This window comes from Phocoena phocoena, chromosome 3 (genome assembly GCF_963924675.1).
Source record: "Phocoena phocoena chromosome 3, mPhoPho1.1, whole genome shotgun sequence".
NCBI lineage: Eukaryota > Metazoa > Chordata > Mammalia > Artiodactyla > Phocoenidae > Phocoena > Phocoena phocoena.
This window is the reverse complement of record NC_089221.1, coordinates 44,366,143-44,393,739: the sequence shown is the minus strand read 5'-3', so window position 1 is coordinate 44,393,739 and position 27,597 is coordinate 44,366,143. Positions and strand designations below refer to the sequence as shown.

The 27,597-nt window shown below is 38.7% G+C and overlaps 1 protein-coding gene across 4 annotated transcripts in view; it reads left to right on the top strand.

Moving 5' to 3' along the window:
* The first annotated feature begins 2,166 nt into the window (after nucleotides 1-2,166).
* Nucleotides 2,167-27,597, top strand: part of MIER3 (MIER family member 3) — a 30,186-nt gene continuing 4,755 nt past the window's right edge. Inside the window, exons 1-10 of one of the 4 annotated variants that reach the window (XM_065873975.1) lie at nucleotides 2,167-2,202; nucleotides 3,647-3,671; nucleotides 6,615-6,760; nucleotides 15,091-15,225; nucleotides 16,425-16,545; nucleotides 17,487-17,572; nucleotides 17,765-17,837; nucleotides 19,637-19,788; nucleotides 22,227-22,308; nucleotides 23,649-23,743. In XM_065873975.1, the coding sequence (XP_065730047.1) occupies nucleotides 2,194-2,202; nucleotides 3,647-3,671; nucleotides 6,615-6,760; nucleotides 15,091-15,225; nucleotides 16,425-16,545; nucleotides 17,487-17,572; nucleotides 17,765-17,837; nucleotides 19,637-19,788; nucleotides 22,227-22,308; nucleotides 23,649-23,743 (924 nt within the window). In that variant the 5' untranslated portion in view covers nucleotides 2,167-2,193. Of the gene's footprint in view, nucleotides 2,203-3,643; nucleotides 3,672-6,599; nucleotides 6,761-15,090; nucleotides 15,226-16,424; nucleotides 16,546-17,486; nucleotides 17,573-17,764; nucleotides 17,838-19,636; nucleotides 19,789-22,226; nucleotides 22,309-23,648; nucleotides 23,744-27,597 lie in introns of those variants that run through there. The other 3 variants (XM_065873979.1, XM_065873978.1, XM_065873976.1) reach the window with 3 other exon arrangements.

Here is a 27,597-nt window from a genome sequence, read left to right as displayed (position 1 = left end):
GTTTATGCAAGTGCAGAAGTCTGTATATTTCTTAGATAGGGCAAAATGGAACCTAAGGCCACATTTATAGTTTGGATTAGCCACGTTTTGCTATGAAGGAAATGTTTCTCCTTAGTGTTAAGTATGACAAGACAGGTTGCTGGAGACACTTTCTTCATGACTTGATCCCAACCCCATTCTGTGGTGGCGTGGCCTGTGGTCCAGCTCAGGGCATTGTTTAATGGCTCTGTCCATGGGATGTGTTCACTACCACTTTTCTAAAGTTAATCACTTAATTTCAAGCCATTTTTTACTTTGAAAACTCTAAACGCCTCATTGAGGACAGTACATACAATGTGTGCCAAGCCCTCTGGTTTCAAAGTTCAGCTGTTTTTGAGTTATTTGACTGGACAAAATGTCGAAAGATATCTTTCACAGCAGGGAAAGTGTAATTTTCCATGTCTTTATGATGTTTTGAAATGGTTGAGGTGACTTTTCTCCTAAAATTTCCATAAATAAATAACGTTCACCAGTGGAATAACTTTAATTTTGAGATGCCTTGCTTAAAAAGGTTGAAAGTAATCATCTCCCCTCCTATCCATAATCCAGTCTCCACCATTGGAGGGGAGAATCGAAGGCAACCCCAGATTAAAATCCAGACCTTTCATGTTTGGACTAAAAGAATGGAAAGTTTAAGCTTCTAAAAAGTCTCTCAATTTGTGAGATTACGGCAAATAACCTCAATTCTATTATTTAATATTACGTGTTTTAGCAATAGTTGATAGAAGAGCTCTGGTGTCTGAGATTACACTCTTCTCCAAGTTTCTATAGGGCCCTGCTATACTTTTCTAATTGTGTTTGCATCTCACTTATCCAGGACCTTACAGTCGACTTCTCTTTTCCACTTTTTCTTTTTACTTTGTTTTCTATACATATTATTTCTGGCCTCCTGCCTCAAGACACCTGTGTGCCAAGGAACCTAGGAATACGGACTCGAACTTCTTGCAGGATTTACCTCTGTGGGCTACCAACGAGTTGTTGGTGAATATTTTTGTGTACTTTGCTCAGAGTTGTTCAGTGTGAAACTTGAACTGCCAGGAGTTAGACTTAGGTCTCCCAATGAAGACCAAACGGCCATAAGACATGCCTGGGAGAAGTTACACCTCTTAAACCTTGTCCTCTATCCTCAACCCATCCACTTGCCCACAGGTCTACTTTCCCATTTGACCCTAAGCAAATGTTTGACCTTTTGGGAGGGAGGTGGGAGGTGGGTCAGTTTCAGGCCCTTGAGTATTCCTGCTCTTCCATAGGTCTATCAAGTGTGTACCTCTGGGTCATCCCTATTTGGGATCAACCCTATTCCCTTACCACCCTGTTTGGCAATTAACAACCTCTAGTACTGTTCTAACTTTTTTTCCCGAACGTGCAGAGTTTGTATTTTACAAGCATCTTCTTTGAGTCGTGCAACTCTATTCACTATCACTTCTTTGCCCTGTTGATCTTTTGCCTTTTCTTCCGTACTGTCACTATCTTCCAAAGCCTGTTTGGCAAATGACCACTTCCACCGTCTACTCCATGGGCCAGTGTACGCTGATCTGCATCCCCCATTCCTGCAGGTCTCTTAGGGGAAACCGCAAAATGCCTGGTCGCTGTCCTCTCATTCTGGACTGACACTGCAGTCCATCAGCCACTTCTTCCATTTCTCGGGGCTTCCTCTCGGCCATCCACCACCTCCTCTCTTCTTACTTAGAGAAGTCTGTCGAGTTGTCCCTCCAAGTCTCTTGCCCCTCTCCCCAGCGCCCTCCCGGACCGGAGCGTCTGTCGGTCGGTCCGCAGCCGCCCGGGCCGGTTCTTGGGCCTCGACTGGGTGGACATGGGTCTGTCCTGCGCCGATGTTTCCATCCGTCCCCCGTCTGCCTCCAATTCGGCAGGAACTTTACTCCAGCCGAGAGGCGAAGGGCGGGTGAGCGGGTGCGGGTCGAGGCGCCCGCAGCGGGCGGGGGGCGCGGCGAGGGGCGCCGGATGGGGTGGGCTTGCGAGCGGGCCGGGGGTGTCGCGGGCCGCCCTGCCCTATAAGGGGCCGAGCCGCCTCCGCCGCCGGGCGGGTGCCGGGCGGACCGCGGCGGCGGCGGCGGCGGCGGCGGCTGCTATTGGCTCAGGCTCCCCATCCGGGGACTGGGCTCGGCGCTGCTCGTTCGCCCTAAAGGTACCAATATGGCGGAGGTGAGCAGGGAAACCGGGCAGGAGCGGCCGGGCTGGAGCGGGTGCCCGGGGGCCTCCCGCGGTCCCCGAGCTGGCTTGGGGGATCCGGGGCCCTTCCCGCGGCCCTACGGGGGGCGGCGTGGCGGCGCGGGGCCGCGGGGCGGCGACGGGCGGCGGCGGGGCCGGCCGGGGGGCGGGAGCGGGCGCGGGAGCTGTCTCCCTCCGGGACTAGGCCGCGGCGGCTCCTGCCCCGACCCGGCCGGGCGACGGGGCCGGACGGGAGGCGGCGGCCGGCGGCAGCGAACCCCGGCCCGCGGACGCCGCCGTGCCGTGCCCCCGGGCAGCTGACGCGGGCCGGCGGAGCCTCCGCGCCGCCTCCTGGGGCCGGGGTGGGTGGAAACCGGCCGATCCCCCCCCTCCGCGGCCGGATTGCAAAGCGGGGAGCGGGCTGCGCCACTGCCCTGCTGGAGGAGTGTTCTGTGCCCCCGGCCCATTGGGTCCAGGCTGCGGTGCGAAGGAACCTCACGCTCCACTTTGCTCCGGGCTCGGAGGCGAGCGGGATGCGCGGCCGCTGGGCTTCGCGAGAGCCGAGCGGGACTCCCCGCCCCGCAGCCCGGGAGGTGCGGGAGCTCCTGTGGGTAAACGGGGAGGACCAAGACCCTCGACGCTCTCTCCACGGACTCTCGGTAGCCCCACTTTCCTCCGAGCTTAAGGGGGGAGGCAGGGCGAGCGGAGCTGCCCTGGCTGTGTCCCCCGGGACTAGTGAGCTTGGGGGGAGGGGGTGGCGCAGCAGAAGACCCTCGGCTGGAGCACGCTAGGGCGAGGGGCTCGCTGGCGGGCCCGGGGAGCGACTGAACACCCTGGAAGGAACCAGCATTTCTGGGACTGCGGATCCGCGTCTCCGGACGCCGGAGAGAGTATGGGGGGGCTTGAGCTTTGGTTTGGGGGCGAGTGTCCGGTTGAGAGCTGGCTACGCTCGGGGGCAGAGGACAGCCCAGGAATTGGGGCTACCGGGCCCCAGGAGGTGGACTGGATGCGCAGGGTGAGTCCCTTCCAGGAAAGGGTGTTAGGTTGCGAGTTGTTGTTTGGGGCCGTGGAGAGCCAGGTGGGATTTTGGGGACTCCTGAGATGCCGGGGTATGGGGGACCGATGCTGTGAGCCGACTGCTCTGGGTTGTGCTTCTCTACTTTATAACTTGCTGAGCTCCAAGCGGAGTCTTGGAGTTGCCAGTTAGACACCGGGCTTCGTCCCCGGTGTGCGAGTTTGTACACTACGGACTCGGGGAGGAAGGCGAGGCAGCCAAGAGGGGCCCGAAAGGGGCCGGGAGCGATTGGAGCGAAGCTACGTCTTGCACTTTTGGCAGCTGCGGAGGAGCGCTGGGCTCCGCCTCCTCTGCGCCCTGTTGCCGGCGCTGCCTCTTTCCCTGGCCGCGCGATCTAACCGCACGTTTTCTTTTCTCTCCTAGGCTTCTTTTGGAAGTTCGAGCCCAGGTTTGTCCCCTTTTCTTACTTTTCAGTGGGTCCCAAAGGGTGATGGGGACCCAAAGATCTATTGCTCAATTTTTCCAACAGAAATTTGTCTTGCGAGTTTTCATCATTTGTTTTTAAGAGGTTTCAGTGTTCATTTTGGTAATTAAGCTGCTGGAGGAAGGAACAGTTAGTTACACTCTTTTCTCACTTTTATCTGGCATGTTGAAAAAATACTTTTGTTACAGAGCTGCTAATTGACAAACGTTCTTTTTAAGTAATAGATCTTTAATTCTCACATATCGTGTTTTTTTCTTGAAGCCTGAAACGGTTAATCCCAAATCTTTCCCAAACTTTCCACTAACTTTAGCAGTTTAATTTAGATTTTAATTTTTTTGAGAAATTGTTTCTTTAATTTGTCAGAACTTTGGGGGTGTTTATATTGATCATTAATCCTGACTCTCCATCTCCCCTTGTTTTGTCTCATACATTTTTCATAATTGAGAAGTGTCTGTGGATTGTATTAAATGCAAAATTGAGAGTTACGTAAAGCTGTCCTAATTAAAAGAAACACATACTTTCTGAGTTTGGCAAAGAAAAGTGGTAATACAGAATTTTTGAGGTGAGACAACATTAGATCATCTAGGACAGTGTTTCTTAACCATTTTGGTGTTAGAAACCCCTGTCAGGATCTGATGAAAGCAAGGGACTCTGTCTGCACATAATGGATAATTGCATATAACTTGGGATTTGTGGAACCCCTGAAACCCATCTATGGCAGAGACCTTACCTCATGTGCTGAAATGTTAAGGACAGCTTTGTTTCAGTTTCTTATTCTCTTTCCAGCCCCCTTTTGGCTGCCTCTTTTCCCTCTCATAGTCTCCAGGAAAAGTGCTTCTGAACTAGTTCAACTCCCTTATTTTACACTTGAGGAGACTTCTAAATAACTCTACCGAGAGTTACCTAGTTAATAGAGTCTGGATGGGCTCCCAAGTCTTCTGTTACCACATGTTGCCTTAGAGTCCATTTTCTTGCATATTACTTCGTGTCTTTAGTCAACCTTTAATGTCTCACTTGATTATCATTTAAGGTATTATAAAATAATTAACACCAAGTAGAATAAATTTGTGGCTATTTTGAAAATAGCTATGTCTTTACATTTAAAAATTGTTTTAAGTTTCTCTAACTTTGAGACAAACATTTCTTTGTTATAGCTGATTTCAGGGAAAGAATATTTATGTACATGATGCCAAACATCTGGATGATAATGGAATTTTTCCATTTTGTATCACTGTATGCTTTTAAGAAGTTGCAATCTAAATAAAAAGCAAAAAGTGTGGTTTTGGTGTTTAAACAAACTTATAACTTGTTTATAATCAATTAGCCAATTTTTAAGAACATTTTAGAACCAGAAGAGACTAGAGGTCATTAAACCAACCCTATGAATTTTATAAATGAAAAACTGGACCCAGGCCCCGACGGTTTAAATGACTTGCCTCAGGTCCCAGAAAGCCAGGGACAAAGCCAAGAGTAGACCCTCAGTCCCTTCTGTTTCTGGCTGTTATTGAATGAATACTTTCCTCTTTCAGGGGAAGCCTTAAAGTGTGCCAAGTGATACGTGGATTAGAAAGAGGGTAGAGCTCTGCTTTCAAGGAGGTAGAAAAGTTACCATCTACTTCATACCTTACACTTTGGCATACCCCAAAAGTTTCCTGGAATTCCTCAAAGAAAATTTGTAATGGTTGATGTTCTGCTTTTCAGCTATTTAACAAATATTCATCTTTCTCTAAAATTAACTTAAACTACCTATACTTCAACAGGCTTTTAAAATGAGCAGGTTAATATCTTTCAGCATTCAAAAAATAACATTATAATGTAAACCTCCTAAAGAATAGAGTCCCATAGGAATTTTACTATTTTTAGGGCTAATGATTAGAGTTCTCTGAACTCAGAATCAAAAACATTGAATTGTCTGTGTTTTTTTCCATAGTGAAAAATCTTTGGTCTAGTTCAGTGTTTTGGTAATGATCTTAATGTCCTTAAATGTTTAAAATATTAAATAGCTTGACTAAAAACACATCAAGCTTTTTGTGTTGAATATGCTTCCTTCCACTTCTCCCTTTCTCCACTCCAAGATTCTAATACTTCTTTCCTTGCCTGCTCTGAGAGTGATCTAATTAAATTACATAGTAGAGTAAAACAAATGGAGAAAATCCTGTTTTTCATAAATTTGACTTTATTTTCTCGGGATTATGGATAGTATTCATTTCTCCACTTGGTTTTCAGGGTATCCTGTTGACTTCAGATTTGCCATTAAAAAGCATTACCATCTTTTTTTTTTTTTTTTTGGCCACACCACGTGGCTTGCAGGATCTTAGTTACCAACCAGGGATCGAACCCATCCCCCCTGTGGTGGAAGTGCACAGTCCTAACCACTGGACCATCAGGGAATTCCCAAGCATTACCATCTTATAAACAAGTTGGAATTGACTAAAACAACTTGCAATGGGATACATCTTCCAAAGCTCTTAGATATGATATTCTGTATTCCCTTCACATAACCTTAAGAACTTTATTAGTAGTCCAAAGAAAAGCATGCTTTTATGGTTTAATGCTGGGGAGCTTGAAATACTGTTATAGACGTGAAAAGTGAGGTAGTGCTTTTGAAGACTGAATTGCTGTATAGCTGCTTCACAGAAATTTGTATTTGTTCTAAAAACCACATTTCTGTTGTGATTTGAACCTTTATTTGAGGGTTAGAATTTGAGTAAAGTTAATATTCCCTTCTACTGAAGTTTTTAGCCTCACTATGTAAGACTCTTGTGAAGTCTTCCTTTCATAATCCTTCTCACATTTTTCTACTGCTTTTAGACAAGTGTATTAAGGAACTGGCAGTAGAACACAAGTTATTTTCTTTTGTAAATAGCCTTGGGAACCTGTAAAGTGATTCAGTTTGTTTCCTTCCAGTTGGGTCTTTGTCGTCTGAGGATCATGATTTTGACCCCACTGCTGAGATGTTGGTCCATGACTATGATGATGAAAGAACTCTTGAAGAAGAGGAAATGATGGATGAGGGTAAAAACTTCAGTTCTGAAATTGAAGACTTAGAAAAGGTAAAGGATTTTACTTTAGTATTTTAATACAAACTTATAGTAAAGATTTTGACATTCTATTATAAATTATTTATAACCTACCTGAAATAAAAATAGTATCAAAGAATCTACTGTATAGCACAGGGAACTGTATCTTGTAATAGTGTATAATGGAAAAGAATCTGAAGAAGAATATATATATATACACACATATTTATAAGAAGATATATACACACACGTGTATATATAAATAGCTGAATCACTTGGCTGTACACCTGAAACTAACACAACATTGTAAGTCAACTATACTTCAATTAAAAAAATAGTATCAGCGTATTTCCTTTTGACCTAACTTGTACAGAAAGTTACTGATTTTCTTGTTATTTTGAAGGATAGCCTAGTAAGTACATTTTCGTATAACTTTTAAAAATTATTTTATGTTTGTTAACCTGTTTTTAAGTTTATACCAGGACAATGAACTAGGTACATTTACAGATGAGAATATTGAGATATAGAGAACTGTAGGAAACTTAGTTCTGAATCCTAGCCCAGCCTCTTTGCATTATATCACACTATTTTACTGAGGGGCAAACTTGAGTTTAACTAAGCACTGCAGTAGATACAGGGAGAAGTTCTCCTTCAAGAAACTTAAAATCTGATAGATTACTATAAGGAAATTGAGAGAGAAAAAGTTTTACTCTGTTTTTAAATGTGAATTAGTAATATCCTGTTTCCTTCCCACCCAGTCATCTTTTAGAAAGTCGGGAAGGTAAATGTAGTTTATAACTTTTAAAACCCCAGATCAGTATAAATTCAAATGAACTGGATTTTAAACATATATTTATACCAGGAACTACAGAGAGAGGGGTTCCTTGAAAAGATTATACTTATCTGTAAATTAACCTTATTTGCAAATTTCTAATCAGCCCAGAATAACAAAAGTTTTCAGGAATAATACTGAGTTTTCATACTTCTTTTTCTTGAAGAAGACAAAGCACATTCGTAGGTAATCTCTTCTGCTGTCTTTGTGAGGCAGGGCTGTGCTATTATTGCATTTCTTCTTTCATCTTAACACACAGGGAAACAGAAGCAGAGTCTTCAGGGCCTAGACCCCAGGCTTGCTCCTGTAGACCTGAAATCTTCTAAACATGTTTATTCCTTTGGCAGATTAATCCAACATGGTTGCAGTTAGATTTAATCATTAAAAAAATATACATATATCTCCTATAAAAGCCAAATAGATTTGGGAATATAGAGATAAAATTGTTAGGAAATAATCAAGAAGAAAAGTCTTACCTATCACTTCTTTCAGGGGTGATGGTAAGTTGTTGCCTGTTGATGAGAAAAGATACCCAAGAGTCTCAAGCTCTGCCTTGACTTTATTCAGGGAATTCGTTTCTACCTCTTATGAGTAGGTAGCCTAGAAAAATTGAGAATTATAATCCAGCTAGCATTATCACTAAGCCAAGGACTTGTGGTGGGTCCTGGGATGGCAAAAATGAGCAATTTGACAATGTTTCTGATCTCTGGGAGCTTATGGTCTAGTGTGGGGTGACAAATGAGAGCAAAGATTTTTTTGATGTCCTCTGCTAAGAACTATGAAAGCAGTAAGCAGTGAGAGCTATGGGAGAAAGGATTTATGTCTAGTAAAATGTGTTTAGCCTCATGTGGAAGTTCATGGAAGGCTTCTTAGAATACTTACTTCTCTCCTGTAGTTTTTTATGTCAGGACACTGCTGTGGGCTTGGTCAAAAGTCCCAGGTGGTCTCATAATGCACCTTCCTTAATTATGTGTTTGCTGTTAAAGATAGGGAGACAGCAGTCTATTTACAGCATGACATAAGAAAATAATATAAATGTGCTAGACTGTGCTTTAACCACACATATAGATGTTTTGTCAGTAAACTAGTAAGAATTTAAAATTTCATTTAATGTGTTAATGTAGTTACTACTTGAGTATGGGTAATCTGGTAGAGATTTTTATGGGCTGGTAAAATTTTGTTTTCCAGATTTGTAGGTTTTATTCTTCCAGAGATTATAGTAATAGCTGCTTTAATCTGTGTGGTGAGTTTTAAAAGAAAATTAGGGAAGATATAGAGAAATAATCAACAGCAAAGAGTTACTCACTTAGCTGTTCACAGAAATACCTAGTTTCTATTCCTGTGATTTTCATTTTGTTTAGTAAACTCCAGTAATTAAATCTTTGTAATGATACCTGTCACTGAATTTGTAGATTCTGAAAAATTACAGGCCTTTAAATGTTTCAACTTCTCTGTACTTAGGCAGTTTTGCTTCTTGGCATTTTGTCGCATTCTTGGAAATTGCGACAGAAAAATCCAGGTGATTTTTAAACAAATTCTAGTGAAGACCTAAGAGCTATGTCCTTGCTCAGAAGGCTAATCCTTCTCTCATTGAGCAAGGGACAAGAGGAGCTGTTTCTAAGAGTGACTGACTGCTCACTTCATCTGAACTGTGATTCTTATCTGCAGTAAAGCATAACTGTGTAGATGTGGTCTCTGTTCTTCATTGATGTTTAATGAAACATGAAAACAAAGAAAAGGAACAGTAGATAGAGACACAAATATAAAGAGTAAGGATCATTTTATTTTTAGAAGAAGTTTGAAATTATTTCTATACGATTTAAAATACTGTATTAATCTTATTGGAACAGTGATTTAGGTGTTGGTACATGGTAACAGTCTTAGAGCCTTGGTGTTAATGTTTTAAAAAACTACAAGTTGTTATGCTCATAGTAAATAAATTTGGTAGTCTATACATATGGCCTTTATTTTGGTGCTTACAAATTTTTAGTACATTGTATGTTATGGAAAATAAGAGCGGTACAAAATCAGTTTTCTTACAGTAGCACTTTGGTAAATATAGAGAATAGATTATGTGACAAGATTTTAGTTATTAACCATACTAAAATAAGGTTTATGTTATATCGTTCTACATTTTAATTTCTTCACGTTACTGTTTCCTGAGAGGTTTTAATTTAATAATCCTAGATTTAGACCTATAAGTTTTAAAAAAGTAATTTACATTTCTGCCTTTATTAATATATAGATTTCTCCTCTGATACGCATTGTGAAATGAAAAAGCATTTAAAAAAGTTATATGTATGTGGTTTTGCATCCAGTATTATAAGGTACCAGACTGGTGTTATGTGAAAATTAATTTGTACCTCACTTAGACAACGTCATTTGACCCATTCAGCAACACCATCAGGTGTGTCAGACAAGTATTAGCATTATTTCCTTGGCTCAGAGGCCTTGTTGATTGTAAGATGTACCGTAGATTTAGAAGTAGCATAGATGGGAGCAGGGAGGGACATTACTATGAGAAATTTGTGCAGTGGTGATGAGGTGCATCCTGATTTCTGATATGTGAGGTTATGCATCATAGGATTAATGAAATAATGTGTTTTTCTATTTACAGATGAGGAAATAGAGGTGAGAGAGGTTAGGTGATTTGCCCACAGTAGTAGTTAGCAATTAGTGAGTCCTCTGCCTCTAAATATTGTGCTCTTCCTGTTACAAATCCTTTGACTTACAAAACAGTTCATTTATAAGTGTGACTGGACTCAGATGTGTCCCTTGAAATTTAAATAGGTTCAACAAAATGCCTGAGAAATATTGTAGAAGAGAAAAATCCTCATCCCTGGGATAAGGTGCTAGATCAAACTTCTAAGCTGATCTAGCCACCACAGATCCTCAGAGACTTTGAGATTTGCTAATTCAATTTTGAAAACATTTCTTCTATGCTTCAAAGGACTAAGTGCTTTATTAATAGACTCTAACAGAAAGCTCATTTGTAAAGTGCTTCAGAGACTGGATTAATCTTCTCCAGTTTTGCTTTAAAGTTTTAGTACAGATAATTTCTGTGTTTTAGCACCAGCCCCTTCTAGGGGTCATTACAGTGTCATCCTTTGACTGTATTAAGGAGGTTTCCACGAAGAAGGTCACCTTCTCCCTCAACAGATGATCATGCTTGTGTGTTTGTAGAGAAAGTAGGATTTTCGTGAATGACTACCCAGAACCTCCTGTTTGCCCCACACATGCAAACTTAACTTTTATGCTAATTCTTCCTTCCTTCTCTCCGGTCCCAAAAGTATCTTCCACATCCCAGGCTAGTCCCTAGATTCCACCCCTTTAGCCCTCAGTTTATTCTTCTACTTATTTTTTTTATTTCAGTATGGCCTCCTACTCATATATTTCCCACATTTGGAAATTCTGTTTTGACCCTGTGTTGCCCTTCAACATTCTCTTTTTATAGTGTATGTACTTTCTGCCCTCCCATTCAGTCCTCAGCTTTGCTTCTCCCAACAGGTTGTAAGGTCACCAATAATTCTTGATTGACAGATACAAAGAATTCATGTCTGCTTTATCTTGCTTGATCTCTCTTTGATATTTGACCCAAGTGACCATCCGTGGTTTCTCCACCCTTGCTTCTTTCTTAACTTACATAATCCTGCATTTTCCCCTAGTTCTACTTCTACCCTCTGGTGTTTCCCTCTGTAGTATTTATGGACTTTTCTTTCTTTACCCTCATTTTAATTGATGGTATTCCCCAGGGTTCTAGCTTTTGTCTTCTCACTCTGTATTCCTCTTCTGGATAACTCATTCAAGCCCACTGCTTCGACTTTCACCTTAAATCATCTACTGTCCCACCCTCTACCCTTAAGTTTATTTGTCTTTTGTTTTGGTCTTATAATGATGCTGTAGCTATTTAACCTTCTCAGGTCAGAAATGGGCAATCCACTTAGACTCCTGTGTTACCTACATTCCCTCTATCACGTAAGTCAAGAAATAGATTCTTTAATTCCCTTCTTAGTTCAGGCTCTTATTCTTCTACTCCCCCTAGGATGTCTTTTTCAAAATGCAAATCATATCTAAAATTTTCCAGACGTGTCCCATTGCCTATAGGGTAATATATCTGAAAATTCTTCTAATAAAGCATAGATCGCCTTCTCTTTACTCTCTCCCTGAGTGAGCTCATCTACTCCTGTGGCTTTAAATATCATCTAGATGCTAATGAATGCCAGATTTATATCTTTAGCCCAGCCTGATCCTCTGAGCTCCAGGCTCTTAGCCAACTTGACTTTTCCACTTGGATGTTTCATAGTCCTCTCAAACTTAACTTTGTGTCCTCTGCAGAACTCTTTTTTTTTAAATCATGAAATTCACTGTATTCTTCTCCTCTCAAACATTTTGTTTTTTTTATTATTATTTTTTATTTTTGGCTGTGTTGGGTCTTCGTTGCTGCACACAGGCTTTCTCTAGTTGCGGTGAGTGGGGCTACTCTTCGTTGCGGTGCGCGGGCTTCTCATTGCAGTGGCTTCTCTTGTTGCGGAGCACGGTCTCTAGGCGCGCGGGCTTCAGTAGTTGTGGCTCGCGGGCTCTAGAGCGCAGGCTCAGTAGTTGTGGCACACGGACTTAGTTGCTCCGCGGCATGTGGGATCTTTCTGGACCAGTGCTTGAACCCGTGTCCCCTGCATTGGCAGGCGGATTCTTAATCGCTGCACCACCAGGGAAGTCCCTCTGCAGAGCTCTTAGTTTTTTTCCTTCATAAACCTTTCCTTCCTTTAGTCTTTTCTACCTCAGTAAAAGTTACCACGATAGGCAGTTGCTCAGATAGAAATCTGGGGAGTTGTCTGTCTTTCTCCCTTTTACTCCAGTAGCCCATTTGATTACACCTCAGAATACATCTCATCTATTCACTTCTCTCCATGTCTGTATCACTACCCTAACCCAGCATGCAACTCCTAAGTGGTCTCCCTGCTTTTCTCTTCCCTCTTCATCTCCCCAAACTTTTCTTCATACAACTGCCCAGGATTTAAGAATAAAGTCATGTCACTCCAGTTTTATAATTCTCCAATGGCTTCCCGTTGCCCTGGGAGTATGAAGTCCAAGTTCCTTTCCCATGAGGCCTTTTGTGATCTGCCTCTGCTCGTCTTTCTAATCTCCTCTTGAGCCATTCTTCATTCTACTCTCTGTGCTCTGGCCATTGGCTTAGTGGAAAACCATATTCAGGCCTCAAGTGTGTTGTTTCCTTTGTCTGGAATGCTCCTCACAGGATTGGTCACTTCTCAGACTTTGGGCCTCAGCTGAAGTCATTCACTGTCTGACTCTGTAACCCTATGACAGTAGGCCCTCCACATAATTCTGTATCTCAGGACCCTGTTGATTTCTTTTGCACTCATCTTAATTGGCAGTTCCATATTTGAGTATTGTTGGTATCCCCCTAGTCTGTAAACTGTAGAAGGGCAAGACCTGTGTTTCATACCAGCACCTGGCACAGTGGGCTCCTGGCACAGTCACTGCTCAGTCAGTGTTTCTGACGATGAACCACAAGTCCCTAGCACACAACCCTATCTGTTAAAAGCCTCTTCATCTTTCAAGACTTAGCTCAGTCTTTGTCCTCTGTGTGATACTTCCCTACCATATACTATTATTCCTGGAGTGTAGGTCTTCCCTTCTCTGTACCTACCATTTCATAGCACCAATTCCAGAACTGATTAAAGCAGCTATCACCGTGTTTTACAATTGTTAACTTGTCAGTTCCTTCCACCAAGACTGAATTTCTTGAGAGCAGGGATTTCTTTTTTTTTTTTGGAAATTGTATTTCTTTACCCATAGCCAGTAGTCCTTCACATGGTACCTAGAGCTCAGTAAATGCTGTGTTGATGGGAAGGTGGACTGTCAGTGCATGATGAGTGAAAGTTGCCATCTCCCCAGTTCATGGAGGGAATCTGAAACTGTAAAGTTTTGGAGAAATATTGCTAACAGGTGGTTGGCAAAGGCTGTAACCAGTCTCCTCTTACAACTAGTGTGAACCAGAGGGAATGGGCTGCATGGACTCTGCAAGGAGCAGGACTGGAGAAACTCTCAATGTGGTTCTGGCACCTTCGAGGGGTTCTTTCATTTGCGAGAAGAATACTTCATGAGGTTTTCCCGTGGCATGGGTGACTTTCTGTCCATCCTGACCATCCAACTTAATTTGTGCTGAATTTGTCCATGCTCCCAAAGCAGCTTTTTACTGATTCCACTTCCAAGCTGAAAAGGTTTCCTGAGTGGCATGGTCATTGGAAGGGTGCATGTCTGCTACTGCAGGTTCACAAATTAGCATTCTGTCATGTACCTTATTCTCATCTCGTAACATGAATCTGTTTCATTCAGGCATAGTGAAAAATGTAAGTTCTATACTGCAAAGGTGAAGGCCAATTCTTAGGGACCCCCAGAACCTGTGTCCCTTGTGGGCCCTGGTGGGCAGCCAGCTGGCTCTCTGGGAGACATCACTGGCTCTCCTCAGCTCACTTTGTGATCAACTGTAGGCATGTGTTGCATACTCTGCTTTCATGCTGTGTGCTTCATGACTTAGATTTTTTTTTTTAAAGGGAAAATTAAACCGTAAGCTAGTTTTAAAAGTGAATCTCTTAATAGATGGACATAAGCGTCTTTAAAATATTTAAGAAATTAACTAGTTCATGAATATATGGTTTTTGAAGTCATTTAAATGATAATTATAAACAGTTCTATGCATTTTAGTGGTTGAATTAAACTACTTTAAAAAAGGAAATATAGCACTTATTTTCAGATTAGTGGAGGGAAAAAACAATGCCTGGGTGCCACTATGTGGCATGGCATAAGTATTCATAACACAGGTAGCCCTGCAGCCAGAGTCTGTAATTTTATCAAAGCAGCACTGCCAGTAAGAGAACTTGGGGGCCTGGGATTTGAACCCAGAACTAAGCCTCAATTTTCTCATCTGTAAGATGGTGGTAATGCAAACTTCATCAGACAGTTGTGGGAAAAAAACAACTGGTACAGAATATAGATACAGTAGTAGGAATATCAAAGGATAGCTGTGTCTTGAACATTAATATATAAACATAATAGTGTTAGTAAGTGTTCAGCAAAGGTTTTCTCATTAGATATCTTCTAAATAACATGAAGAATAAACCAAGTGGTCAACTGTTAATTGCAAGGAAACAAGCTAAAAATTATGTGAAGTTATTGATTGATTAATCGGAAATGTTTTCAAGGCGAATCGTTATAGTAATATAAAAGCGAAAAAAAGTCTGCATGAAGGCAAATATTTGAGGAAGTTTTTAAAAACTAAAATGATGCTGGAAAATGAAAATTAAGATGTTAATTGTTAGACTTTTGTTTATTAATTATATATTGATCCTGTTTTCTGGATACAGTTACAAAAAGCAAAACTAAAACTTGGTTTTGATTTGGTCCTGCTGTTTTGATAATGTGCTTTATGAACATTAATGGCATCAAGGTTTATCTGAGGTTCAGCATTGTGGCATCTGCTGAGTTCATGTTTGTGTTCTGGCTTGAATAGGAAGGAAACATGCCTCTAGAAGATTTATTGGCATTCTATGGCTATGAACCTACAATTCCAGCAGTTGCAAATTCCAGTGCAAATAGCTCCCCAAGTGAACTTGCAGATGAACTACCAGATATGACACTAGACAAAGTAAGTACAAGCGTGTAGAAAAAATTCCAGATCTGTTACCATTGACTGTTTTTATTAGTTTAATTTAAAGCATTTCATAATTCTGAATTGTAAACTTCTTATGGCTGCATTGCTCTTATCATTTTGGTGACTGATTTGAATATTGTTTGGCTTTGATCTCACTACTTTAAAAGTAGTAATAGCTTCATAATACTTTGCATATTTGAGTATTCTTCCATAACTTTTTATCTTTCCTGTGTAGACATACTGTATCTAAACTTAGATTTTGCCCTAACTTCTTTTGATCCTGTGGACACTTGAATGCATTGATTAATGAATCCCCCAGAAGTTTTCAAACCAATCTGGCTTAGGCATGGAGTGGTTGGAGAGAAGTTCTGTTTTATTGGGCTCTGGGAGTGACAGAGACCATAGCAGCCAAGGCCTCAGTGATACGTCTTTAACATAGGCTGGTTGTAGGGGAGGCCTAGTCCCTGCCCAGGAGAATTCAGTCATGGTCTCTGCTAACAGATCCCTGGGAAACTTTCCTCATCTTTCAGGTCTCAGGCAGGGAGAGGACTCCACATCTTCCTGTGAGTTATGTTGTTCCCACTTTTCAATTAAATGTGATATTAATGTACCAAAAACCTTAATGACCATAGTCATTCAGCAAATATTGAGTGCCTACTATGTACCAGGCACAAGGATGACTATATACTTACATAAAAATTAATTCTGAACTGTTTCTTTTAAAATTATATCACTGGTCGGAGTGGTGCATTAGTTGGACTTCTAAAAAATTATCAGAAGAGTGGAGTTTGGAGACTTTTTTGTTTTCTTTTAGTTATTTAAGTTGGCAGAAAGTGAGTTTAATTTTTAACCACTTATAAGTAAGATTATTTTTGTTGTAAATTCACTAAAAATTAGTCTACCGCTTCAGATAAGTTCTTTACATACCCACAAATTAAGCAAATTGTTATATCATAAATGTATAATAGTATAGCATTAATATTATATATAATTAGTAAATGCTATTAACTAATTATGTGAAGTAAATTATAGGAGAATTTCAAATTTACTTTTCTCAAAACTGAGACTTCAGTTAGTTCTTAATTGTATTATAATACCATAATGTTTATGAATAATGTTATAAAGACTTTTTTTTTCAAAATTGATGGGATGTAATCATTTCTAACCCTAGCATTGCATTCCTGTTCTTATAGGAGGAAATAGCAAAAGACCTATTGTCAGGTGATGATGAGGAAACTCAGTCTTCTGCAGATGATCTGACACCATCTGTGACTTCCCATGAAACTTCCGATTTCTTCCCTAGGCCTTTACGATGTAAGAAATCCAATCATTACTGATTAGTAGTAGCACTGATACTGTAGCTTGAGTACATTTTGTTACATTCAGTAGTTATGTCAGAATATCTGAGTGTTTTACTTAATTGAAATAAAATACTATTATAATCTGAACAAGATTATAACCTTTTTTTATTGGGGGAGGTGTAAACTAATATGCTGTTTAAAAACGAAAGCATTTGCTTGGTTTTGCAGGGCTGTTTTCTTTCCCAAGACTCATCTGTTGCTAGGGCAACCAATCTTAGTTCAGCCATGAAATTTTATAGACATTTTTTGGATTTCTGTTAAAAGGCTCTTACTCTCTGATAAACTACTGTCAGTTTGAAAACTACCATCGGTTGCTCCAAAAGTATTTTTTATTTTTAGTGATTTATTTAATCCTTTTCTTTTAGTTCTTGGTGTTATCCCTTAATGTATATCAGTAATATTTAAAAGGTCTTTGAACTGAAATAATTTCTTATATGCAATCTTGCTTATTTCTCAGGTATTTTTATGGTAGAAGAACTGTTCAGATAACAAGTTCCAATACACATACACATATGTGTGCAAAAAGATAATTTTTATGGACTCAATGTGCAGCTCGTGTATGTCTCGCTCTGGATTAATGTAATCAGTGTAATCTAGTGCTTTACCTTCTTTTTCTAAGGGGACCGTAGTGGTTTTCCTCTTGCCTCTCCAAACTATATGACCGTACACCAGATAATTATAAGGATATTATGCACTTTCTTCGTGTTTTCAGTGTCTTGTTTTCACTAGTTTCAAAATGTGAGAATAGTACAAGAGGTTTAGTATATTTGTGCTGATCTCATTTATTCAACAAATTTTTATCATAAGTAAAATATAAAATATCAGGCACTGTTTCAGGTGCTGCAAAAATAGGCAACAAAACCCTTTTTTAAAATTTAACTTTCTTCTTTTAAGCAAATACTACGTGTGATGGAGATAAAGAATCAGAGGTTGAAGATGTTGAAACAGACAGTGGTAACTCACCTGAAGATTTGAGGAAGGTATGTTAAGTTACCATCATAATTTAGTAGACCATTTGGATTAAAGTAGCTTTTAAAAACACTTCTGAAATAATTTACGATAATTTTGTGAGATAACTTTAGGTTTGTAGTAACTGATTAATGAATTGGAACTTTTTTTTTTCACTATTTATTTTTGTAATAAGTTGTCTTTACTTCTAAATTTTCCTGTAGGAAATAATGATTGGTTTACAATATCAAGCAGAGATTCCACCTTATCTTGGAGAGTATGCTGGTAATGAGAAAGGTAAGGAAGCCTTTTAATTTTGATAATATTTGGTAAGCCAGATTACCGCTCGATATGTTTATTTATATCTGATTGTATGCTCATCCTGTGAGTATAAAGATAGATTTGGAGTCAGGGAAGAATTAGGCCTGACTTAGGAGTAATGTATCATGAGATTAATTAACCATGAGACTCAGAGAACTACCGCCCCCTTCCCCCCAACCCTGGCCCCTTACGGTGCTTCTTACTCAGTATGTTAAGCGCCTGTTAAAATAGTGGAGCTGCTCTTAAAGTACAGCTCTTTGGCCTACATCCCACTGCAGTGGAAGTTGGTAGCATCCTATCACCTGAGATAATGAGAACGTTAGGAATATAATCCTCTTGGGAAGAAACACTTAAGGAAAAAAGAAGCTAGAAGAAATTCTCTTGCCCCAGCCCTGAAAGATAAGGCGGTAGAATGTAAAGATTCTGTTGCTTTTGTTATATACCCCTACTTAAGTGTAATCAGTTTTCCTCACATTTTTGGTAGATTCCAACTATAGCTGGTTCTGAAAGTATGGAGGGGTGAGGTGGTGGGAAGTAAAAATCCAGGTACACCTTCCTAGCCAAACTTGGGAAACACGTAGATTTGGCCATGGGCAAAAGTACATGCTCAGCAACTGCTGGTCCTTAGATGAAACATAGCGGAGGTAATATTCTCTCAGTTCTACACCTTCAGAAAGGAACGTATACCTTCTCTATCTTTTGAGGGAATAAACTCAAACTATATTACCTATTTCAGTTTTGACCAAAGTTTCTTTATGAAACTGGTTCCAGAAACTTACCTCAAAAGTCAGTCTTATTGCTTCACAGGCACACTTTATTTTTAACTTTCCTGCTCATTGGGAATAGAAATGCCTGCCTTATACAGTTGTGAATGTAAAGCACTTACCACCGTCTCTGCTGCATAGTGAGCTCTCAGTAAATTACTTTTATTCGCTATATTTAGTAGTTATTTTACAATTGAAGGATGGAAGCAATGGGATAAATACTTGGGCTATCTGTGTGACTTTATTATTTTTTTTGTTTTGTTTTGTTTTTGTGTGACTTTATTGTGTGAAGTAGAAACCTTCAGTGTGGGCAACAGTGTTAGCGTTAATAAAATATACAGTTTGTTTTAGTGTCATTTCGCTTACTAAATATCAGCTTCTCTAAGAGGTGGAAAGTTTACTTATCTTACTGTTTATCATTGTTTTCCATTTTTAATTAGTCTGCTTCCTTTTTACTTTATTTTATTATTTTGCTTTTTAAAATAAAAATGTACCTTTTGGGAAGAAATCAGTAAAGGAAAACTATATCTTTCCTAGGTATTTCAGTATTGGCAGATATTTTGATTGTTATTTATTTTTGTTTGTTTTAATTTGTTTGCAATTTTTAACCTGTAGACATTGTCATAGAGCCATTTAGGGAGTTTAAGAGAAAATTGTAATAAGTTTATTAAAGAATTTACACAGGTTATTTTTACCCCCTCATTAGAAGAATGTAAGACACCACTACCAGGTTTTATATTAGACTACTAGGCATAGAAAGCTTTCTAACTTGTTAGTAAATCCAATCACCAAAAAAGCTACTTGCTCTAGTGACTGGAATACTTGGACCTTAATAAAGTTAAAAAAAAAATTGTTTTAAACCTTTACTAATGAAAGACTCAGCTTGCCAGACAATCAAATTACTGGTGTCCTCAAAGTTAGTTACTTGTATAGGAAGAAGAAAAACAGTTTTGTATACATCTTAAAGTGTGTTCACTACTTTTAATGTGTTGATGGGATTTTCTTTATCAGTGTATGAAAATGAAGACCAATTACTTTGGCGTCCTGGTGTGGTTTTGGAGAGCAAAGTTAAGGAGTACCTTGTTGAGACCTCATTAAGAACTGGAAACGAAAAAATAATGGATAGGATTTCTGCAGGAACGCACACAAGGGACAATGAACAGGTATACATCAACTTTTGTTGAAACAGCAGCTAACTAATATAGTATCTTCTTGATTTTCTTATATTTGATTCAAATATTTCTTACATATGAACTGGCTATCTCTTTCTGATTTTTAAAACTTGGAAAATACTGGTTTAAAAAAAATCCCAAGACCTAATGATAACCGTTCTATTGTTTCATGTCTTCTGGCCTTTTTTTCTGTATACACACACATATATTTTACTTTACCTACCATGTTATATCCTTTTAATCACTTAGTCTTATTTTCTTTGCCATTGAGATTTCTTTAATACTTCATTCTTGATGTCTGTATGTTCCATTGTTTATTTAAACATTCTCTGTGGTTGGACTTTTAGATTTTATGTTAAAGTTATTTTTTGGATTATTCTTGAACTTTATTCAGGATGTGATTAAACTTCATGTCTATTAAGAGTGTATAGGGCTTCCCTGGTGGCACAGTGGTTGAGAGTCCGCCTGCCGATGCAGGGGACACGGGTTCGTGCCCCGGTCCGGGAAGATCCCACATGCCGCGGAGCGGCTGTGCCCGTGAGCCTTGGCCACTGAGCCCGCGTGTCCGGAGACTGTGCTCCACAACGGGAGAGGCCACAACAGAGAGAGGCCTGCGTACCGCAAAAACAAACAAACAAAAAAAACAGTGTATAAATTTGCTTTAGGAGCATTCGTTAAATACTGTGTGCTTATAGATGGAGTACGCTCCTGATGGTGTGTGGGTTAAGGGTGGAAGTATTGCCTATTAGGGTTTTTTCTCTCTGACGTTGTTTGCCCCTCTCATATACCTTTACACTCTATCTCCAGCCTAGCTAATCCCAGCTAATGAGTGCCCAGAGATAGGTGGACTCAAACTTGAATTTCCGAATAACACAGAGAAGTCAAACTAGCTGAACTTCAAAGTAGTTTTGTCAGCTGTCAAAAAGAAATCCCATTGGCTTTTCCTATTGATATTCCATTAAAACTATAAATTAATTTTGGAAGAATTAGTACCTTTAAAACATAAAACCTACTTTAAGAACATGTTCTGATTCTCTATGTATTTGACTTTTTTTTTAATCACTCAAATGTTTTTGCTTGTTTAAGTATCACATGCATTTAATTAATTCCTCATTATTTTTAAATACAGTATTTAGCACTGTTGTAAATGGGATCACTATTATATTTGTATTTGTGTATTGTTGATTTAGAGAAATATAAATTAAAAAATTTTTTTCTCAAGCTACTGAAACTATTTAATTTAGTATAATGATTTTTCAGTTGTTTCTCTTAGGTTTTCTAGTTTTAAAGTCATTACTGAATTATACGTTTGTTCCTTCCTTACCATTATTATATCTCTTATTCCTAGAACATGTTTTACCGCATTAGCTATAACTCTCAGAGACTTTTGGTAGTTACAGTGGTTTGAGGCCTGCTTTTGATGGAAGGTAATACATGTAAGGTTTTTACATTAAGAATAGTACCAGCCTTGGGACTTCCTTGGCAGTCCAGCGGTTAAGACTCCGCCTGCCAATGCAGGGGGCACGGGTTCAATCCCTGGTGAGGGAACTAAGATCCCACATGCCACGGGGTGTGGCCAAAAATTTTAAAAAAAGAACAATACCAGCCTTGGTTTGATACAGCCTGTCTTTCTTATAGTAAGGTAGTATCCATCTACTTACAACCGTTACAGGTTTTGTCTTTTTAAAAATAGAAATGGGTACTGATTTATCTGAAGCTTTTTTAGCAGCTGTTTTTAATGATTGATTATTAATGTATTGATTATTAACCTATTGACGTATTAATAGGTTTACCAATATCCTTGCCTTTCTTGAAACGTACTTGGGAAGGTGGATTATTATTTAACTTTCAGTTGAGTTCTGTCTGCTGCTATTTAGTATATTCATAATTCCAAACAGGTTTAATGGGAAGAAATTCTAATTTTTTAAAAATAGTATCTTCCATAGTAGATGGAAATAACTATAAACTCCAGTCACTAAAATATCCATCCTTCTATTCTAAACCTGCTGCTCTTCTCTTTTATTAAAACTCTAAAAGGCAGGCAGAAGGTGCTATCAAGAGAGAAGACCATAATTCTTGACTTTTCCTGACTAGAAATAATCATCTAAAATAGGGATATTCTCCCAGCTCAGAAGGCCTGGCAATGAAAAAAAAAAGTGAGGAATGATACTGGTAGATGACTTCTGAGAGGTAGAATCAGAATGGACAAACTCTTCGGATACCAGAGTCAATCTACAGGATAGTTACGTAGATTAAATGTCTGGGCAAACATACGCTTCAAATGTCCTGAAATTAGAGAGGACTTCAGCTAGTATTTGTCAGGACTCTTACAATACACCTGTTTTTGTTTGTTTGTTTGTTTTTGGGTTTTTTTTAAGTATGAACTTTTGGTAAGTTTTATTGAATAGTTTTTTTTCCCTTGCCCTAAGGCATTATATGAACTTCTCAAGTGTAACCATAATATAAAGGAAGCAATTGAAAGGTACTGCTGCAACGGAAAGGCCTCTCAAGGTAAGAAACACTTGGGATCAAGAGAGGGAAATGATAGGGGATGGTCATTTGGGGATCAGAATAAGCAAAGTATAAAGGACGGAGCAATCCTATAACACTTTTGTATAAGATCTATTTTCATCTTCATAGCAAATAATTTTTTCCTTTTCTTGCCCTCTATTTTTAGACGTACCAGAGATTGTTCAAATACAAATTAGTTACCCCCCTGTCACCTCCAGAACAAAGCAGACCCCAGAGATGACAATATATCCAAAGTAATTAATAAGAATGATTTTATGATTTCATTGGGGGAAAAAAGTTGTTTTTTCTTAAACCAGACAGGAAATGAACAGGAGATTAAAGATTAAAAAAAAGAAACATGTATAATATATTCCATTCAATTTATTGCAAGAAGTGTATGTTTAGTAATCATGTAATAACATTTTTGCAGTGCTTAGGTTTTGGTTTGTGTGTGTCAAGGAAAATGGTTAAGTTTAATTTCAGTATTTTTGTCATTATATAAATCAATTGCATGCACCATAGCTTTCACTAAGTATATATAGAGTGAAATAATGCTTACTAATATTATATAAATGACTTGGAAAAATATAGAAGCTGGAAACAATGCATTTAAACTTGTAGGTGAGATAGTCTATTGAAATGTTTCCGTGTAAAAGCTGCTTCTTTGAAAAAATTACTTTAAGCTCTCAAAACTCTGAACAAAGTTTTTACCTTTGTGGTGGGCTACTCTTAATGGCTTTGGGGACCTGGTTCCCATTGTGAGGCACTTCAAGTCTCCTCTGCCCCAAGTAGATTTGATTCATCAACATTGACATCTGCCAGGAAGTTGAATGAGATTTAGTCTTTTGAGAGCATGGGCTGTTTTTTATTCCCTTTATATTCCTACAGTATAGCACTTTGCAAACTGACTCTAAATAAATATGTGTTCATTATTTATGGTCTCTAATTAAAGAGCTTATGGTTTTGACATAAGACCAAAGGAAGGCTTTTTTTTCTATAAAGAAAATAACCTTTTTTTCCCCCTAATTAAAAAAAATGCTCATTGCTTAAAAAAATCAGAAAAACAATGTGCTTGAATTATAGAAGAAAATATAAAATTCTTGTCTCATCATGCAGAGGAAAAAAACCCAGTTGTTTATATTTTGGTATTCTAGATTTTTTTAGTTAAGATTACTAACTAAAATCTCCACATAAAGAACTTGTCTCTCTCTGTGTGTGTGTGTGTGTGTGTGTGTAGAAGTTTATAGCCTTTTTATTAGGAAAACATACTGAAAGTAAATCAGTCATTTATATATATAAGAGTTTTGAGGCCAATTTATTTTGTTTTAAAATTTCTTTAGAAGGAATGACTGCATGGACAGAAGAAGAATGCCGGAGCTTTGAACATGCACTCATGCTTTTTGGAAAAGATTTTCATCTTATACAGAAGAATAAGGTAAGTTAGGCAAATTAGTATAGAGAAATTGCTTAGTAATTACAATGAATATAAGCAACTAATTTATGAGCCTCTTGGGTAGGGAATAAAAGCTATAACTTGTTAATGCTCCCCTCCTATTAACATTTCTGTTACTTTCTGATCAATTTTTCTGTAAACCCAAAACTGCTCTGAAATATAAAATCTAGTTTAAAAAGCAATAGGTGGGGCTTCCCTGGTGGTGCAGTGGTTAAGAATCCGCCTGCCAACGCAGGGGACACGGGTTCGAGCCCTGGTCCGGGAAGGTCCCACATGCCGCGGAGCAACTAAGCCTGTGTGCCACAACTACTGAGCCTGCGCTCTGGAGCCCGCGTGCCACAACTGCTGAAGCCTGCGCACCTAGAGCCCATGCTCCACAACAAGAGAAGCCACCGCAATGAGAAGTCTCTGCACCGCAAGGAAGAGTAGCCCCCACTCACTGCAACTAGAGAAAGCCTTCATGCAGCAACGAAGACCCAACGCAGCCAAAAACAAATAAATATAATAAATAAACTTAAAATTTTTAAAAAGCAGTAGGCATAGAATATTGACCTATCCACCTAAATATTTTAGAATCGTATGTTCCTTAGGACAAAAAGAAAGAATAAGCAAAGCATATTTTAATGAGATTTAATTATCCCAAACTGTTAGAATATACACACACTTTTAAATAATAGACTTTATTTTTAGAGCAGTTTTAGGTTCACAGCAGAATTGAGGAGAAAGTATGGAGAGTTCCCATGTACTTCCTGCTCCCACCCACACAGGGCTTCCCCCCACCAGCCCCCCGACCAGAGTGGTGCATTTGTTACAACTGGTAAATCTACTTTGCCATGTTTTTATCCCCTAGTGTTCACAGTTTACAGTAGGTTCACTCTGTTGTTACAACGACACCTATCCACTATTGTAGTATCATACAGAATAGTTTCACTGATCAAAAAATCCCTTGTCATATAATTGGAATCATACAGTATGTAGCCTTTGGAGATTGGCTTCTTGACTTAGTAATATGCATTTAAGGTTCCTCCATGTTTTTTTGTGGCTCATTTCTCTCTTTTTTTTTTTTTAAAAAATTTTTTATTTATTTGGCTATATTGGTCTTAGTTGCGGCACACAATATCTTTAGTTGCAGCATGTGAACTTCTAGTTGCAGCAGGTAGGATTTAGTTCCCTGACCAGGGACCGAACCTGGGCCCCCTGCATTGGGAGCATGGAGTCTTAGTGTGGCTCATTTCTTTTTATCACTGAATAATATTCCATTGTATGGATGTACCAATTTGTTTATCCATTCACCATTTGGAGGACATCTTGGTTGCTTTCAAGTTTTGGCAGTCACGAGTAAAGCAGCTGTAAACATCAGTGTGCAGGGGTTTTTTTGGACATAAGTTTTCAACTCCTTTGGGTAAATACCAGTAAGTGTGATTGTTGGATGATATGGTAAGAGTATGGATATTTTTTTGTTGTTATTTTTTTGGTTTTTTTAAGCATCTTTATTGGAGTATAATTGCTTTCCAATGTTTTTTTTCATTTTCTTTTTCTTTAAGCAAGTATGGATAGTTTTGTAAGAAACCGCCAGACTGTCTTCCAAAGTGTCTGTGCCATTTTGCATTCCTACCAGCAATGAATGAGAGAGTTCCTGTTGTTCACATCCTTGCCAGTATCTGGTGGTGTCATTGTTTTGGATTTTGGCTATTCTAAAATGTGTAGTGGTATCTTGTTTTAATTTGCATTTCCTTGATGACATATGTGGGTCATTTTTTCATATGCTTATTCGCCATCTATATATCTTCTTTGGTGAGGTGTCTGTTAGGGTCTTTAGCACATTTTTTAATTGGGTGGTTTGTTTTCTTATTGTTGAATTGCAAGAGTTCTTTATATATTTTGGATAACAGTCCAAAAAAATATGTGTGAGTTTTGAATATTTTCTCCCAGTCTTTGGCCTGTCTTTTCATTCTCTTAACAGTGTCTTCTGCAGAGTAGACGTTTTAAATTTTAATTAGTCCAACTTATCAATTTTTCTTTCATAGATTGTGTTAGTATTGTTGTTCCTAAAAAGTCATCACTATCCCCAATGTCATCTAGGTTTTTTTCCTGTGTTATCTTCTAGGAGCTTTTATAGTTTTGTAGTGTACTTTTAGGTCTTATAATCCATTCTGAGTTTTTGTGAAAGGTGGATATAGATGTCCACTTGTTCTAGTGCTGTTTGTTGAAAAGATGATCCTTCCTTCATTGAATTGCCTTTGCTCCTTTGTCAAAGATTAGTTGACTATATTTGTGTGAGTCTGTTTCTGGGCTCTCTGTTGTGTTCCATTAACGTATTTGTTTATTTTTTCACCAGTACCACACTATCTTGATTACAATAGCTTAATAGTAAGTCTTGAAGTTGGGTAGTATCTATCCTCCGACTTTGTTCTTCTCCTTCAATATTGTGTTGGCTATTCTGGGTCTTTTGCCTTTGCATATAAACGTTAGAATTAATTTGTCAGTATTTACAAAATAACTTGCTGGAATTTTAATTGGGATTTCACTGAATCTATAAATCAAGTTGAGAAGAACTGACACCTTAACAATAATCAGTCTTCCTATCTGTGAACATGGAATATCTCTCAATTTATTTAAATCTTCTTTGATTTCTTTAATCAGAATTTTGTAGATTTTCTCATATAGATCTTACATGTATTTTATTAGGTATATACCTAAGTATTTCATTTTGGGGGCGCTAATGTAGATGGTATTGTGTTTTTAATTTCAAATATCAATTGCTCATTGCTGGTATATAGGAAAGCAATTGACTTTTGCATATTAACCTTGTGTCCTGCAACCTTGCTATAATCATTTATTAGTTCCAGGAGGGTTTTTTGTTGCTTCTTTAGGATTTTCTATATAGACAATCATGTCATCTATGAGCAGACAGTTTTATTTCTTTCTTCTCAATCTGTATACCTTTTATTTCTTATTGCATTTAGCTAGATCTTCCAGTATGATGTTGAATACTTCAGTGCTTTTTTGTATGTATGAAAACCTATTGTTTTCTCACAGATGAGATTAAGTGTTTAATTTATTGAAAGATGAAGCAGTTGCCCTTTTAAGTCAAAATAAAATCTCAGTTTAGCAATAATTTATTAAATATATTCATTTATTTCACAAATAAGCTTTATCATTTAACAGATATTATTTTAAGCTCTAGAGATACATCAGTGAATAAGACAGGAAAGGTCTCTGTTCCCAAGAAGCCTATATTCTTTTTGAAGACTTACGGCTAATGTATTTATTGAAAGGTATACCTTATTTCTTGGTTTAAAAAGCTTGTTACTATATTATGATCTTATATCACAACATGCTCACTAATCAGGATGGAGATTCTGAAACGTCCTTATTGGGTACTGATTAAGCAGGGAGAAAGTGTTTATTGGATAAAGATACAGAATTTTGTCTGTACATCTGAACTCATACCTTTACCTATATATAGTTAGAAGAACCCTAGTCTGCATGTGGAGCCAAGTTGAACGAGGCTCAAATTTTATTGTTGTTGTTGTTCTTACCAAACTCTGTTGGCACTAAGAGCCAAGTGCATGTTAAAGGAAAAAATTCTGCCTTTATCTGGCAATCATCTTAAATTCCAGATGCGGTAGAGTACTGATCCCTTTGCAAATGGTTCTTAATCTCTTTTGGGCCCTGGAACCCTTTGATAATCTGATGAAGCTGCACCCTTCTCCCCAGAAAAGTAGACCTGCATGAAATTTGGGGAATTAATAGATCCCAACGAAGCTCATTCATGGATCCCTCAGGGTTAAGAAGGACCCCTGCTACAGTCAGAATCACAGTGAAAGTTCAGT